Source organism: Homalodisca vitripennis, chromosome 1 (assembly GCF_021130785.1).
Source record: "Homalodisca vitripennis isolate AUS2020 chromosome 1, UT_GWSS_2.1, whole genome shotgun sequence".
Classification (NCBI taxonomy): domain Eukaryota; kingdom Metazoa; phylum Arthropoda; class Insecta; order Hemiptera; family Cicadellidae; genus Homalodisca; species Homalodisca vitripennis.
The window spans coordinates 177240694-177258382 of record NC_060207.1 but is presented as its reverse complement, the minus strand read 5'-3'; the positions used below and the strand labels follow the sequence as shown (position 1 = coordinate 177258382).

At 32.1% G+C, this 17689-nt stretch overlaps 1 protein-coding gene across 4 annotated transcripts in view; it reads right to left on the bottom strand.

The window, feature by feature from the left end:
* Positions 1-3598: 3598 nt before the first annotated feature.
* The window catches only part of LOC124352764 (nucleolysin TIAR-like), a 975428-nt gene continuing 961337 nt past the window's right edge, over positions 3599-17689 (bottom strand). For 3 of the 4 annotated variants that reach the window (XM_046802423.1, XM_046802426.1, XM_046802427.1), the window contains 3 exons: positions 15359-15528; positions 11412-11559; positions 3599-7692 (listed from right to left, as the gene is read on the bottom strand). In XM_046802423.1, the coding sequence (XP_046658379.1) occupies positions 7651-7692; positions 11412-11559; positions 15359-15528 (360 nt within the window). In that variant the 3' untranslated portion in view covers positions 3599-7650. The remainder of the gene's footprint in view (positions 7693-11411; positions 11560-15358; positions 15529-17689) is intronic. The other variant, XM_046802425.1, reaches the window with a different exon arrangement.

Here is a 17689-nt window from a genome sequence, read left to right as displayed (position 1 = left end):
TCAGGAAAAATTTTTCTGTGTAAAATATGGAATAAAATATTTCAAATAGCAAAATGTATACAAGATTATGTATTCAAAAACAATTCTCATGGATTATAACATTTATATTTTACAAACTCTTAGTTTTCAAATGTTTGCCATGTTTTTAGCCTCATACGATTTATTTTAAAATAAAAATCATTTAATAGACCCCGATTTAAAGCTACAGCAAGGATATATGATTATTAACAAAATAATTTACTAACGTTTATGATTAATTAAAAATATGATAATAACGCTTTAAGATTGTGTAGATTCAGATAAAAAATACCACTAAACAATCAAAACATTTTCTTAATAGGCATTTTAGAAGATGATTTTGGCCTTTTATAAATAACATCCAAATTTTCATATTCAAAGTAAATACTAACAATCCAAAATTGAATTATGCTAATAGACGCAAGTAAAATCAATCCTAAGTTTCGTATTTTTATTCCGTTAAATTTGTTTTGTTTTTAAATGATTATTTGATTCACTAGGGTAAAAGCTAATGGGTCCTACATTTTACCTACTTGTTATTAACTTAAATACATTTTGGTACATTTAATTTGGAAAGATAGAGGTTAAATGAATTAATCTTAAATTTGGCTTGCTGTATCGACACCAAAACTTCCTGAACTTTGATATCCCCGCTACCTCTAGTCATAGAAAAACGCTCGGATTGTAAGTCATAATATATTTATTAAGACATACAAAACCATATAGACGTATTAAAACCAAAATAGAAAATTATTAAAACCAAAATAATCCATCACTACGTATATTTGGAATATATAAGTTAGTCATAGTCAAACTTTCTGGACTAACATCTTCAATTTTTTAGTGCATTCCCTCTGGGAAAAGATCTAACGGGCACGTCTGTATACCAAAGTCTGATTAAGAGTTATTATATTCAGTTCTAGTTTGTCTTTTACTAAAACTTGGTTATGACAATGCAGTTACGCAATTAACGTTTTCTGATATTTTTGTAAATTTTGAAAGTAAAACCAATTAATAAAAAAACTGAATGCACCTTCTCAAAAACCTCAATTAGTTACTCAAAATGTTTAGAATGTTTAAATTTAGTGGTTATTAAAAAATAATCTTGCTTAGTTACTTTTGCGTCTAACTTTTGTGTTACTCACTTGCTCAAGCAGGTTAGAAAATGTTTTCTACTATAAAGTTAGAGATGATTTTAAACATAAATTATACAATTGTTTATGTTGAAAAACTAAGGAAATAGTTTTTGATAAAATTTTAAAGTTACGTTTTGTAATGCCATTTGATGGCATGAAAATTTTAGATTATAATAAATAATGTTGTATAAAATTTAATGAAGCACATTCAGTATTTAAATTTATACTGACTTTTTTTGTAGTAAACTAAAAACCTTAACTATGTGAAACCACGTATATCTCGTATATTAAAGGTATTATTCAGTGGCTGAAGTTCATAAATATGTTAATAGAAACTTAAATATAAAATAATAATATTAAGGAAAATGGTACCATGGTGCTATTGTTTTAGCTGTACTAACAGCACAATCAACTCTAGTGTAATGTGTTTTGATGTTTGCAGAAGTGCTTCCTCTCTCCTCGTAAGTTCGTTGCTCTGCTCCTCCTGCACGGATTGGTGAATCTCCAGACATCTCTTGTAGCTACTTACTGCATGAATCTCATATATATATGTATATAAAATAATTATGACGCATCCTTACTATTTGTACATACAGTCTCATTATACATATCTTCAGATATTGTAAACAGCAAAACTATATAAATGATAAAATAATAGAAAAATAGGGAACGATTTTCAATCGTATTTAAAAATATAGAAACGTTCAGTTGACGGTTTTTAATTATTTAAGGGTAATCAAAAGTTTATAGTTCAGTTACAGTTTGGATTAAAATAACGGTAAAATGATAAAGGGAGATAGCTACGCTGTAAACATAACATGTACAAAATATAACGTCATTTTGTTTCAGATTATATCTGATAAAGCAATTTCAGGTATAATGTGACAGTGAAAATTGGGATGGAAAATTTTTAGAATCTCCGATTGAACTCTTCACATAGCCATTACTCTCGGCTAACACATAATTGGACTTTATAACTCATCCAAATTTGGAAAACATTCGATATGATTTAGATTAATAGGTACACCAGCCTTTTTTCTTGCTGTATTGTTTATAGCCTATATTTCTTAATGACTAGTAGGAAATAGTATTTAATTTCACTATTATAATTTTCCTTAATTAGGACAAGTAATACTTGTTCCTTTATGACAATGACCTTTATCAATTGTTTTGAGTAATTATCGATAATACGTATTTCATGAAGCTGGTAGAACATTAATAACAACTTAATAAAAATACATGCTTATGCGTTTTGTAAACCTATTTCAGACAAATTAAATGAAACAATTCTTTTAATTTTAATAAATGAACCACAAGGATTTTCATCTGTTTTTCTAGTTCATGCCTTATAGAATATTTGCTACCAGAATAAATATTTTGATATATTTCGACCTAGCTGATTAACCTTCATCAGAACTACAAGGAAATACCAACATTCATCCGGTATATTTCTAATAATCTACTCTTAAAACGAACTCAGCTTCTTTTACTGATTTTTCTATAGCTCCAATATATCTGATAAAAATTATTATTTCTTATATATAGCAATTTATTATCATTAAGTGTTCTGAGACGCGACATGTAGAAATTTATGAAACAAGACGAATAGTTACTTAACTTTTATTTACACTCATAGAAATGTATAAAATTGGATTTTTGAATATTTAATTAATAGTTGGTCTTCTTAAATTTACATTTTAAAATCATTGTAAAGGATAAAATACTTTTTCTCCTTTACACAGCATTGTTCTCAAAGTTAATGTAACTAATACAAAGCAAACCATTTTGCAGTCCTGTTTTGCTCGACTTTTAATTATTTTATATTTAATATCAATTAATTTTAATTTTTTATTTAAACATATATGCCAAGCTAGACTAGAGTGGAGAGTCAATTAAAATGTCTGTACTGCTCAACATGACAGTTAACATCGTTTACTAACAAAACTGAATACTTGATTAATTATATATAGACATTTTTCTAACAAGTTATATAATGAGCTCTATTACACCACTAATGTAAAAGTTGTGCAACGAGCTGAGTGCTTTCAGCGTTTTCCAGACTCGATTTCAGACTATTCCAAAAGCTATCTTTTTACGGCTGATAAACAATGACTGAAGTTATGTTAGCAAAATAAAATATATGTTTACTATTAATCAACGCATACTTCAGTACATTTTGGTACAGATTATTTTTTATCAGATTTCAGGATATGTATACTAACATAATTCAGCTTATTGAAGCGTAGCTTTTTAACTCTTACATAACTAGTAAGGTAATGGATATCATTTCTTTATTGACTGAATACAAGTTTAATTTGTATTAAAAACATATTTTGTGAAATCAGTTAGAAGTAAAATTGAACCAGTTGTAATTTTTCATTTTAAAGGTGAGTGTATCAGAGGGAAAGGAGGAAAGAGGAACGTGTGAATAAAACTCAACATTGTAATATATACACATTCGTTTTATTTCTTTCTGTTATCTCTGAACGCACGTTCAGTGTTTCCAGGATGTATAGATATTATCTTTTCTTTCAATCACCTTTGGCTCCCTGGCAAATATTTTTTTATATCCTCACAAAGTGTTTTCGTAATATGTTTTGTTATAAGATTTAATTTAGCTTTAAGCCTTAATCGCTCTTTTCAAGACTAGACGTAGCGCTAGACTATTTCTAAAAGACAGTACATAAGTACACGAGTATAATTTCCAAGTAGGAAAGACAAAAACTAGTCGTTTCAATACTCTATGATAGTAACAAACATTAATCGAGTCACAGCCGATTTGATTATATCTAAAATAAGACTAATACATCTCGTCAAACGATAATTTACAGTGTCTAACTATTCTTCGTTGTTGTATACATACAAAAGTAGATAAGTACTAAACAGTGTAGTATAAATTAATCTACATAACAAATTACTTACAAGTTCAAAAACCAATACGGTACCAACAATCCATTACAATAGAGTTTTTGAGAACCGAATCGAGGCTCCCGTCAGAAGCAGAATTACAGAATACGAGAGCCTCTCAAAATCTGTGGTAAGAGCAGAAGACTCTTCGAGGAGCTGAAAGGCTTAAATCTAAATCGACAACTATGTTGTTCTCACTTGAGATTGACCCCCCCAGAAAATTTGACAGTTTGCGATCGTTGTGTGAACGATACATCTGGCCGCACACGAGTTAGGAGCTAACGAAACCATAGACGACATCGCTTTACAAAAGGAACAACACAATTTCGTTGTAACGTCACATAATACTGGTAGAACAACGAACATATGACATAATAACATTATCTCGTCATGTACATCCTTACAATTAACTACACCTCAAATAATTTACGTTCTCGGAACAAACAAGAACAAACGTACCGAATAGATGCATATTTATAAAACATGTAGTACCTTGTCCAAACGCAACATGAACATTGAAGGTCGGGGGTGGGCGATACAGACTGTGCTGTACTCGGCGCTACGGGGTGGGGTTCTGTGCGCAGGGATTCTAGGTGCGATAACCCATCTATAAAAAATGCTGGCTTCATGTCCCGTACGGCGTTCCCTTTACTTAGTTGTATCAAAATGCGGTACTAGGTCGCTATATAAAAGTACACTCCTCGGTTAGGGTTTTGTACCGGTCTAACATTATATAATAAACCCTTAATACTAGCACGTGCTCTTCAACCTTGACCCACGGAAGAGATCACGCCTCAGACTGGTCTGCCTCAAGGATTGATATTACCACAAAACCCATGAGATTTTACCAAGAAAAAAAAAAAAAACAATAAATACCTCCAAAACATTAAACAAATTAACAATGTGTTCCATGGATGGTTCTGTACAACGATGTTTTCCCATACTTTTTAACTGTGGGAAATTTTTAAACACGCTGTTAGAGATGGGATGTATCTTCAAGTTACAGATTTTATAGCAACATTTTTTTAGTTTAACATAAGCTGCAACAATCCCATCTCGAGCAGCAGATGATAATCTGTAGACTAATCTGGTAAATTGCTCACTTGAAATTTTTGCATGGTTTTCAATAAATTTGGAACACATCAAATCTGCTTCATTGGCACAGAAAGTTCAATAGTCACGTGGCCTACATTAAAACAATCTTTATACGATTTGAAGGCTATCTTACTTCACATAGGCTATTTTCCTCAATACTACCTATTTTAACGTAGGGCGGTTTTCATCTTAAGGGTTTTGGTTAAAAAAGTGTTACAACTTTAGTGTGTAAAGAGTGAAAATAAGTGACCACAAAATCTAAATATTTAGATAAACAGAATCAAACTGATTAACTTTGAGTTATTAATCTTTAATTTTATTCCAGTTTTCATAACTGGATTTGAATCATTGTCGGACTTTAATATATAAAGTAAATGCGGAAAACACGTCATTATAATTTATTATTTTATCAGAAGAAAGAATCGTAAGTAGGAAATTTGTAAAAGAAATTAAGTTTGGCCTGAGGCAACTTTAGAATTGGAAAAAGTTTAAACAAAAATTACCTAACTTTTTATAAACCTTATATTAACGAAACGTGTTAGTACTAATACTTACTAATGCAAAATTACTGGATATTAATATCTTTAATTGTCACATAGAGCGAAAGCGAGTATTGGTTTCATCGACTCCTCGGAGGCAGGACCAGTCAGACGACGCGTGTTTTCCATCCCATCCGGCCTTAGGACCAATCCGTACCTAACCTAACAGATCACTGTGTGTGGTAAATAAACACTATATACACTATTATGTACTCGCTTATATAAAATGTTGTAATGCAAACATTCCCTCTTTATACAATTATAATTTGTGATCCTAACGTTATTAACCAAAAATACCACTTGTCACCATTGTTACTGTACTCGTAATCTAGCGAGACACCCCTACAGTTGTGTGTCGGGCTAAACTCTACCACGCTATGTACAAACAACCTCCACCTCACGTCATCGAGTGCGTGTTTTTAGTTCGGTTTGTCTGATTACGGTTACTAGGACTTGAGTTTTATTTACAAAATAATTGAAAAATTGACCACGTAACGTTTGTTCAGCGTGTACAATGATTGCCTGCAAGTTTACAGTACTCGGTGAACTAAAACCGGAATTCGGGGCCCCGGACCGCGGTGGAAGAACGCTCCGAGAACTCCGAGAACCGATCCGTTAAAGCTTCTAGAGAACTAAATATTGACTGGGTCGGGTCGGGGCCCCGTGTGAACTGACACTACATCTGAGTATATCATTCCCTATATAGTATATCTTCTCATATATATTAACACTACATATATCTAGTCTACGTACATCTGCTCACTACAGGTCTAAAGTTCTTATCACCGGTGTCTAAGGGTACATCACTGTCGCCCTAAAGTGCTACAATGTACATCGTGTGATTGGGTGAATTCTTGTGCAGTACACAGATGCCACTTTCTTATCATTACTTTTGTACATAAATACTTATGAAAGGGTCGGTTCGTTTTAGGTTACTGTTTTCAGACTCCCTTCTAAAATGAACTTAAAGTTAGTGTGGAGTGATGCGGAGATCTCGGCGCTACCCGGTCCAGACAGTGAAGGGCTGAGGCGTCTGGCGTCCCGGCGCTGGAGTCGTGTCGGCGCACATTTACCCCGTCCCCATCATCAGGGTCTTTACACCAAGAAACAATAAAGAAAGTAAGCCCCAGTCCACAGACTGGCCCGGGAACTCCTCTCATTCTTTAGGGTCAGTTGCACCTTTAAAATTCTAAAACACGTATGACTCCATTAAGTGAACTTTATCTCATTTTATTAAACCGAACAGAACATAATATGAAGGACTGTAAAAGGGTCAGCTATTAAATAAGTTCAGTGATAGTTTGGCAAAAAAGAATTATTAAAAAACAATATACATAACAATATTTTTTTCCACTGCTGGGTGTCAAATGTCCATAATGTCACACTCAATTATTTGTTATTTAAAATTTAAGGTTCACGAAATCAAACATAGCTATGAAAGTAAGTAAAGTCAAAGCCTTTTTCATAACATTTCTATAACGGGATGTTTAATATATTTTATCAACTTATTCCTCTAATAGTAAGTAGGCTACTCAACTCACAAAGTATAAGTAAAATCTTTCTAAATGATTAAATATGAAAGATCAGGATTTATTTCTAACTATGTATGTTTTAGTGTTTTGCTACAAATCATCAGATTTATTTTTAATTTTATTCAATTCACCCTAGGACAACTTCTATTACCAGACAGTGTTTTATCATTTTTCGTTAAATAAAAAACAATCTCTAACGCAAATTAACGCAAAAATAAAAACGCCAGCATCGTCTTAAAGGTGCAACTCGCCCGGTGAAAGAATGGCGGGGAGTTTGTCATGAAATAATTCCGAATTACTAAGCACATTGACAGGGCCTTGAAAGACTTTCGAATTTGTAAAAGTTTGTGTTGAGAGTAAGTGTCACAGAGTGATTGGATTGTATTGATATGATCATGGTGCGAGGGAGGCTGCAGGCTACCATCAGACCAGAAGGCTGGGGGCGAGCCACTCGTCTTCCGTCAGCTAGGAACAGAACACACTCTGTACAGAGTCACACCACAGACACTAGAATGTGTGAGTGCTCTGGAATGTTAGCCGCGTGGCGTGAACCCTGTCAACACTATGTAACCAGAACTATCGGCTCAGACTGCCTCTCTTTGCTCCTGTCTCGGTGGTTCAAAGTGAAATTTCAGATCAAACAAAGAGGAAATTAAAAGTGAATTCTTTTAAAAAATATTATAACAGGTGTCCCTAGATGTGTGACCAGATTAAAAGAATGATGTTGGTATTTAAAAATATGTATAATGATTTTGTTCAGTCAAACGCAATGTACTCTTTTGTTAGTTTCTAATATAATTAAATGTCTTGTAAAAACAAATAATTCAGTTATTAAAGTACGGATAATCAATGTAAATGAAAATATAAAATATAATATAACATGTATTATAGCAACAAAATTATCCAAGTAAAACGTAACATGTACCTGCTCTAACAACAAGATTCTTTTTTTCATTATATATTTCACAAAACCTAGTTTTTAAATTGTTTCGTACATGTGTGTACGAAAAATATTCCGTATATCATGTTACAATTTTACATCTCATACTATTTAACACAGTTTTAAAGTAGAACTGATAGTAGAGTAAAATAGTCAATATCTAGAGAAGTAAAACATGTTAAATTAAATACCGTATAAATTTATTGGAAACACATAAGGACACCTTTGGAATGTCATTTGAAGCAGCCCCCACCCAACATTTACAATAATTAATAATGTAATAATGAATATACTCTTCACAAAGTACTTATAAAAATTAACAAATCTTTTAAAAATATTGAGAAGATGGTTTTACAAGAGCAAAGATTGACTGTCCTGCAATACAGTAAGGTCGTAAGGTGGAACATGCACACGTCAAGGTTCAAACTACTTGGCAAGAAGCGAAAAGCATTTACAAGTGCATTAACTTTTTGTGCAAAACATGTTGTGACCAAATTTCAGAAATTACTGTTCATTCTGACGTCTTACCTGAAGAAAAGTAATGCATATCTGTCATTTTGAAGTTTTTTGACAGAAAACGTAATGTATTTCTAAAATAAAACTTTGAAGACTTTTGTGCGTCGATCCAAAAGAGGAGATTAACTTTTAATTGTTTAAATTATCGGATATAATATTTTTAAATTATAGAAAAATGTCCTTTTTAACAATTTCTTTCCAATGTAATATAAATTAAATATTATTTGAAGATTTACAATCATGGTTTAAATAAAAAGGAGGACAGTTTGGCACTGAAAATACGGAAGTACACAAGCAGTATTGAATGTTCAAATATCCATTTTCTGTAATTGACGTATGAGTATACACTACTGAATGATTTTATTAAAGATTTAGAACTATTAAAAATACTGTAACTTTAGTTTTCAAGATTGCGTAATTTAAAATATGTCTGCAAAGGACCATATAAATATTTATTAAGAATTTTACTCAAATCTCTTAATTTTTACTGGATTCAGCAAGTATTTATTCTCAATATGTATGTGCGCTCATCTCCATTAATTTTTATGAAAGGTAAACTACCAGTTTAAGCTATTTCATGACGTAAGCAAACAAAGGATATTGTAGCGGAAGTGTTCAGCTGTAGCGGAAGTTGCCATTAGTATTCCAGTTCGACCCAGGCGATAAGAATGTTTGCACGATTGCGGGCCAAAATTATTAATGGCCGTAGAAAAATTCCGACCACGTTGCTATTTAAAACAACGTTTGCAGATAACGCCTGCATATTTAGGGCCTGTTTGGCCACCCCTCTGATAAGCGAGTTGTTGAACGCCCTTTGTCAGTTGTCCCCTGATAACCTTTTTACCCCACTTTATCCTACCCTTGTTGAGCTTTTTCATCATTGTTGTTTATGTATACGCACTTAAAATAATTAATTTATAAGATTTAGTATTTTTTACAAATGGAGGAAGATTATCTTATGTTTTGGATCAAGTTGTGTAATGTCTGTGATCTATTTATGAATTTTTATTGTACAACAGGTGATTGTTTTAGACGATGAAACGGTGATTGCATCGATAAGTTATTTCCTTACAGAATTTATATAACTTTTATAAAGATTTTATCACAAAGAAGAAATTTATTTTCAAAGTGCATTTTTTAGTTTTATCAAGACATCTATGAACCCCACTCAAACGAACAGTCTCCAATACCAACATATAAGTACAATCAAGAAGATAAGAGTTTGAAATTTCGTAAATTAAACTATAAATAGTGATTTGCCTGCCTGAAATATATTACTGGTTAAGTACTTCATGGAACAGCAAAAATAAACTCATATACGTCAATCCCCACAAAATTACAAGTTTAATAAAACACAATTTTTACTATTGTACAACACTGTTCTTGTTTTAAGGTTTAAAGAGTAAATACCGTACAGTATGCATTCCTAGTAATTATTCTAATGCTCAATTTAAATAATTTAACCATAAAGATAAACTCTTAAGCCACATAAAGGCATATTCCAATAATAACAAATAATAACAATAAAAAAGGAATAACAAATTCGTGCAAAAGAACCAAGAGCATTTATTAATGAAGCCCTCGTTACCTCCATATTATAATCAAGTTTTACCGATTTCTTAATTCATTAAAGTTATACATAGTTAATAAAGGTTTGAAAATTCTCTCGATGATTTTCATATACATAAACAAATGTGAAAATTTAATAGTGATGCTATATATAAAATTTGATGTAAATATCCAGTAAAGTAGAAGTTCCGAGTATATTTTGCTGAGTATTGTAAACAGATCATAACTTTATTATTACACACGCGGTGCCAAGAAAATGAATCTAGGCTACTACGTAGTTTTCTCTCATCTTACAACTCGTTAAGAATTAAAATTATTTTTTAAATCATGTACAAAAAACAAACTTCGTTTGTTTGTTTGGTATAAGATAGTGGGGGGAGAGACAATATGAGTTTTTTTTTACTTTTTCCCGAATACTTTGCCCATAATAAGTTTTTGAGGCAGTTTACGTAATATAACATGCTTATCATGCTTACATAATATCACTTTAAATAGAAATGCATGCACACAGTAACATAATCAGAAACACCCAAACAAGTCTGAATAAAAACGGTTCATGATTATTAGTACTGTACATATATTCAATGTGCGAACACAAGTTTTGTGGTCTTAAGTTGTTTTAATACGCAGTTTGCGTATAGTTCAAAACAAAAAATATTAATTAAAATAAACAGTGAAACAATTTCAAAATTACTGAATTAACATAAAAAGTTCGTAGTTTGGTAGCATATTCAATTTATGACAAAAACTACTCTGTTAATTATTATTACAATAAGAACTGAGCAATAATTAATTACATCAAGTTTATTTAAAAATTGTATCTGTTTATTAATTAATATTGCAAAATTACTTTATTTATTTTATTTTGTTGAAACGAGTTTTTGCATTTCAAATATAAATTAAAGAGGAATGCATTATACATTGTCCTACTATTTCTGTTGCATGATGCTATCATTGCCATTTTAAAATTGTATTTGTGCTAAAAAAAATCTGATAAAGTTATATTAAAATATATTTTGACCACATTATTTTGATTTGTGTTTTAAAATGAACCTCATATAAATATTTGTGTTATTTTTTAAATTTATGATAGATCCATGATAGAACATGGACATAAATCATGTGTATGGTAGGAGGGGGAGGGGTATTGGTATTATACCTGGAACTGCTGCATGGCGGGGTATGCCATCATGCCGGGGGTGGGCTGCTGAAGTGCCGCCCCCTGCGCCGCCACAGCAGACGCGAGCTGAGTACTCGGCAGTTGGGGTTGCGCCGGCCAGGCCCCCGGTAGTTGCATCCCCATCCGCCTGGAACCGCCCACACACGTTGTATCGACCCGGACACACCCGTTACACATAGTTCACACATCTTAGATTTACAATAACCATTTATAAATGTACATAAAATCTTAAATAATAAAAATAAAAATACACAGCCTCATGATATTTTCGTACGGTTTATTGACAATGGGTGTTTACTCTGTTACTGACCTCAAATTTTCTAGGGTCCGAAATCAAAATAGAAGGCACAGTTGTAATAAAACGTTATGCATAAGCTCGATATCGAAAGTATACTTTTGTGATCTAAAAATTAGGGTCTTAAATTATATTTAAAACTATGAAAATGAATATAATTGATTGTAATAAAATATAACCAAAATATACAATACAAAAATATAAATCTTAATTATTTAGAAATGTTTACCTTAAAATCCCCTAACTATCCTTTAATTTTAAGATAGTCTTCTAGAAATTTGGGACCTTTAACAAATTTTATATATTTCTTGAAAATAATAAAATAGGAAAAAATAGTTAGCTTTTTAGTCTGGAAAATATAATTTGAAAATGATAAGCGACATATGGAGACTATCAAGTAAAAATATGAGATTCACAATTAGAATCACGCTAAACAGTTGTGTTTGTGGAGTATAAATTTCAGGTAGAGTACGTGTTGTCTACTCAAGGTTCATAACGTGTTGAATAACAAAAAGTAATGACTGAGTAAGGAAAGATTCGTCAAAAGCGAATAAAAGAAGCCAAAGAATTACTATATTAATATAATTAACAGGTATGGTTGAGTTTAAAGGTGTTTAAATTTTTAAGTTGAAAACGCGTAAACTTATTTACATTCGAAATAAAATTGTAATATTAAAAAGGAGTTTTGATTCAAGGAGTACTTGTAGTAGTTAAAAGGTGAAATGCATTCATTAGGAGATTAGAAAATGAATGTGATACATGTAATAATGTCTTTTGGTTAGAAAAACAGCATGAGCTGATAAGAGTTAAAGGATTTTTGTCTTTTAACTTATACATGTCGGTTCTAAAATGCCACAAGTCTGAGAATGACCCGAGGATCACAATGCCTAATACATGGCAGTGAATGGGGATATAGCAATAGCAAAACCGGTTGTGGAACATATTCCGACCGTAAGCAAAAAGGAGCATGATGAATGGGTTGAGTGGAATTACTTTGGGCATAACAAAGGAAGCCTAAGATCAAACCCTGTCACTACAATTATTGTTTCTGTCACAAGAGTACAATACAATTTTAAGCCCAATATTGTTTTCTTGTCGTCTCAGAGCTTGAACTCCTTAGTCGATAGATTTTATAAGTGCTACATCTTGATTTCATGTAGTCAGTAATACCTTGTAATGATCAAGACGTCCAGATACAGTTTATATCGATCGCATGTAGACGGAAAACAAACAAATAATTTTGGAATTTAAAGAATAACATTGAATAGATTTTTCTACCCAATGTCTTAAATAAAAGACTTATAACGCGTTCGGTATTTAAGTAAATCTACGATAGTCTCTTCTTTTTAAATGCTTGTACAAAAGTATTTGCAGCTGAAGTTTGCCATAAATTGAACTCTTAGTACAACTACTACCGAGGAAGATGAAGCGGTCTTCCATTAGGACATTCTGTGGTTATAATACAAAATTACACAACTACACATATAGTCGATCAAGTAGGTGTTAAATGAGCAATGCCTCTTCTGGTTCCTATACGATGTTCAGTTGCAGAATTTCTAATACAGTTATTTAGCCATTTACAAGAGAAACGGTTCAAATTTGAATAGTCCATGAAAGGATAAGTTAGGCATTAGATAAAGCAAATATATTTTGACAGCTAAAACCGTAGTAAAACAAATACTTTTCCTTACAATTCCCAAGTATGGTAAATAGATTGTGAAGAGGTCTATGATAGTAACTAAAATCATTCCCAAGGATAAATATACAAATTATCTGTAAGTATTAATTTTTGACAGCCGAGGATTTTTAATTAATGTTTTAATAATTTAATTTAGAGTTGAAATATTACTAGTTCATTTTTCAAGAAAAAAAAATTAATTGTACTCTAATTTATTCCCTTGGCAGTTAGTTGTGTAGGTGAGTTGCCTAAAATTAAAAACACAAAATGTTTTGCTTAAAGTTTATTTCCGATAAGAAAAAAAAATGGTATCTCGCATAATGTTGATTACAGTATCAAACAGGAGGACGAAAAATACGGACGTAGATTAAAACACAATAGAGCTGTGATGACGTAGCGGGCAACAACAGAGGCGATGTAAAACCAATACGGGACATTAATTGAGGCTTGTGTTTACTTTGTAAGCGAGCCCAGGGTATATAAATATGGCGACAATAATTACATTATTATAATGGAGCCGCAGTGCGTTGCTGCGAGTTCATTACTCCCCACCTGTGCACACTCGCTGGACAAATAATTAATTTTACGCCACCTGATTTAATTCGGTAATTGACTCACCTTTGGTGGCTGTCTTCACTTATTAACTGTGGCCGTAATTTTATTTGCGGACGAAACGTTGGAATTGCGCTCCGAGGTGAATCAGGCTACATTACCAGATAATTTTTACCACCCGAGAGTAATGTTGCATTAAACATATTAGCCATTAGTGTGTTTTACCGAGCCACCCCTTTATGGTTTTATTAAATTACACGTTAAAACACTCGCAACTAATTATTACGGAATATTCAATGTTTGTTTTAAATCTCACCCGAGTGTGTACATTAAACATAACGAAATTATTAAATAATATTACGTCATATCCAGTGGAACATTTCAAAACTTTTAATATAGCCTTATGCACGAAACGATCAAAAGTTGCTCAGGACTTTTATTGAGATACTCATGTACTGAAGTGGGATCGGTTTACGCGACTAATAATCACATTGGAAAATGATTTATAGTGAGTATTAATGATTTTAAGGTACTCAAGATTAATACGAGATCAAGGGTGGGTCCAGTTCAGATTTTGGGAAGGGGGCCTTCTTGGTTTAATTTACTACGATTATCTTTACATGTAATTTAGCATTTTGTGCAACAAAAAAATGTTAAAAAAATAACTAATTCTTGAAGGTTAGTAAGTTAATTATATTTCGTATGGTCAATCAAATTCAAGAGGAATTACATCTATTTTTATTAAAATATTTATTTTTTAAAATGTATGAGGTAGCCATGCCCCATATGCCCCCCACTTGGATCCGCTACTGATATAAATCTGCATCTTTAAAAGCGTACAGCTGTTAGCATTTATCACTTATAATATTTGGTTTCCCCCAAATAGCATTTGTGAGCCAAAATACTTGGTAAATTATACAGTTTACCTTAACATTTCATAAAATTGGATATTGTTTTAACATACTGACTTGGGAAGATATTACCCCATTGGATACCATCCCTCAAAACTTTTTATATGTCTAGTGGTGGGTAAACATTGGTAGATAATTTTAAAAGTTACAAAAGAATTGTCTTAACACTTTATCCTTACTATATCCTTAATGTAAGCTACAGTTATACCTTCTGTCCTTTTTGCTGGAACTTTTTGGTTGTAACAAAACTGTAGGTAATCTTGCAGGAACCGCTCCTGAATTGAGGACTCATGACGGCGGCTTTTACGATGCTTCTAATGGTAGCTTTTGGAGTACCATTAGAATACTTTTAAGAGTGTAAAGTTATCTATAAACACCTGTCGGAACTGTATCTGCAAGGCAACTATGCGGCGGTGGTCCTCTCGTAGTTCTGAGAGAACCATTAGAAGTCTAGGTTCAAAGTCTAAAGTAGTATATCATGTTTACTTACCCCATATATCCCTGCTGATAGCCAAACTGGCCATATGTGTAGCCTTGCATGCCTTGCAGGAACTGGCCTTGCATCTGCGCGGCAGCGGCGGCCGTGGTAGGGTAGCTCTGGGGATACCAGTAGCCCAGCTGCTGTCCGTACGTGTAGGGGAACTGAGCTCCCGTCAGCGGCTGTGCACAAGAGGAACAAATGTTTTAGCATTATGGCAGGTTGAGTGAGTTCAGTAAGGAAATAAACTTTTGCTGGACTAAAGTTGAATTTCTGCATGCAATATATGTGTCGGAGATAAGCTAGCGTATTAGTTAGATCGTACTCATATCATTGTAGAAACGATACTTCCACGCTCATAGTAGCAAAGGCGTCACGATATAAGCCTACTATAGCTGTGAGTAGCGTATGCTGAAATATTGGTTGTGACTAAACAGTTATTGCGTCAATAAGCTCCCAATCGAAATGTGAAGACTATTGTCCTTATTATCCTTCATATCCTTCATATCCTTATTATCCTTTCACAGGCTTTACCTCCCAGTTCTTTATTATTATACTATTCTATATCCAAAGTCCTTACTGAAGTTAAATCTTTCTAGTAGTTATAATACCGTACCAACTCGAACAATTTTAAACTTTTCTATTAAAATAAAAATTGAAAAATGGTTAAGCTCCTTTTTGAAAACAAACGTATTTTTTAAATAAGACCAACATAAGTTTAATATTTATTTCTTCATTGAAGTGAACGGAACATGATATACATTAGTCTGAAAATGAGAGCACATGCAACTGTAACCATAAAAAAAATAATTGTAACAAAAATATAATCCTATTATTTAAGTGTGTACTGTGGAAAAAATGAGTATTAGCCTTAGAAAAGGGGGAGTTATTACTAAAGTTGAACCAAATTTTCCTAAGAAAGCTGAGATAATATCTCATCACCATGTATTATTGGAAATCCTCAAGTTCTAGCACTCATTAATCTGAAAATATTTTCTCTTGTTGTTAGTTTTCGATAATAATCAAGGAATTTAATTGAACACTTTGAGACTAGATTCCTTGTAAAAAATAACCGACAGCTTCAGCAATGTGTAAATTATTTAAATGTTCGGTTTCAAAATCTTTAACTCAAAGTTCATCTCAACGTGAAATAACTTATTACTCAATAAAAAAAGTCAGTAAGATACATAAGTGAACATCAGATTCGTTTGTGAACAAGAGGACATCTTGGTTGGTACTCATAGATACCTAGGCATGTATAGGGATGGAGATCTATTGGTTGAGTGTTACTAGCTAGTGTAAGGATCGAAAAGGAAAATAAGAACTCCACAAACAAATGTATATATCGACATGTATAATTTAACTTTCGGTTTAATCATGTCGGTTATATTCATTTATGATTGATTTAGTCATAAATTTTGTAATTGTTGCGATGGAAAAATGAGAGCATAACTCAGCTTTTTATGTATATATACAGAAGTAATCACTTTTAAAATAATTCAAATGCGTTTTTAAGAATTACAACAGTTCTACAATTAGAAAGAGTTCTGACAATTTCTGGGGTGAAACGGGAATACGGCTCGGAACTAGAGAGTGCTGCTGCCACACGGATCGTTACGGAACTAGTCAAACGAGTCATCTGGAATGACTAGTTGCAGAACGGTTACCAATCGTTCTTTAATGAGTTTATTGTAATCTAGGAAGTTATAAATTCTATGAAACGCCGTTCCAACAGTATAATGCAAAAGTTTTACTGAACTAAGCGATTAATCGTCGTAAAAAATATTCGTTCTTTTATATAATACAGACATTGAAACAGTGCTTATAATGTGGAAATATCCAACGTTATTGAGATACAAAAATTGGGAACACTTTAAATCCGCTGTATCATGTTCAGAATATAGGAGACATAAAGAAACATTACCACGCTAAGTGGCATATAATTGTAAAAATAATACTTATAGATGTAAGAGTCAATTTGATTTTTAATACGAGTAGTTTATAGGTGGAAATTAACTGTAGATCACAAACACATTATAATTTGTGTACAAGGCTATGAAAATTAAATGCCCAAATTGTATTATATTACTATTGTAACTAACTAATGACTATGAATCCTCTTGATGTGCATAGTAATAATATAATTATTGTGAGAGGTTTATTTACTTAATTTTAAAAACTGTAGATAGTTATTTAAAATTATGAAATTAAAATTAAAATCATACATTTAAATGTATGAAGAATCAAATAATATTTGCGATGTCTATACTTTGTTTCAAAAGTTATGAAATCTGCATAACTTTCATTTTTTAAACCATAATTTTGAGATTTATTTCTTTATCA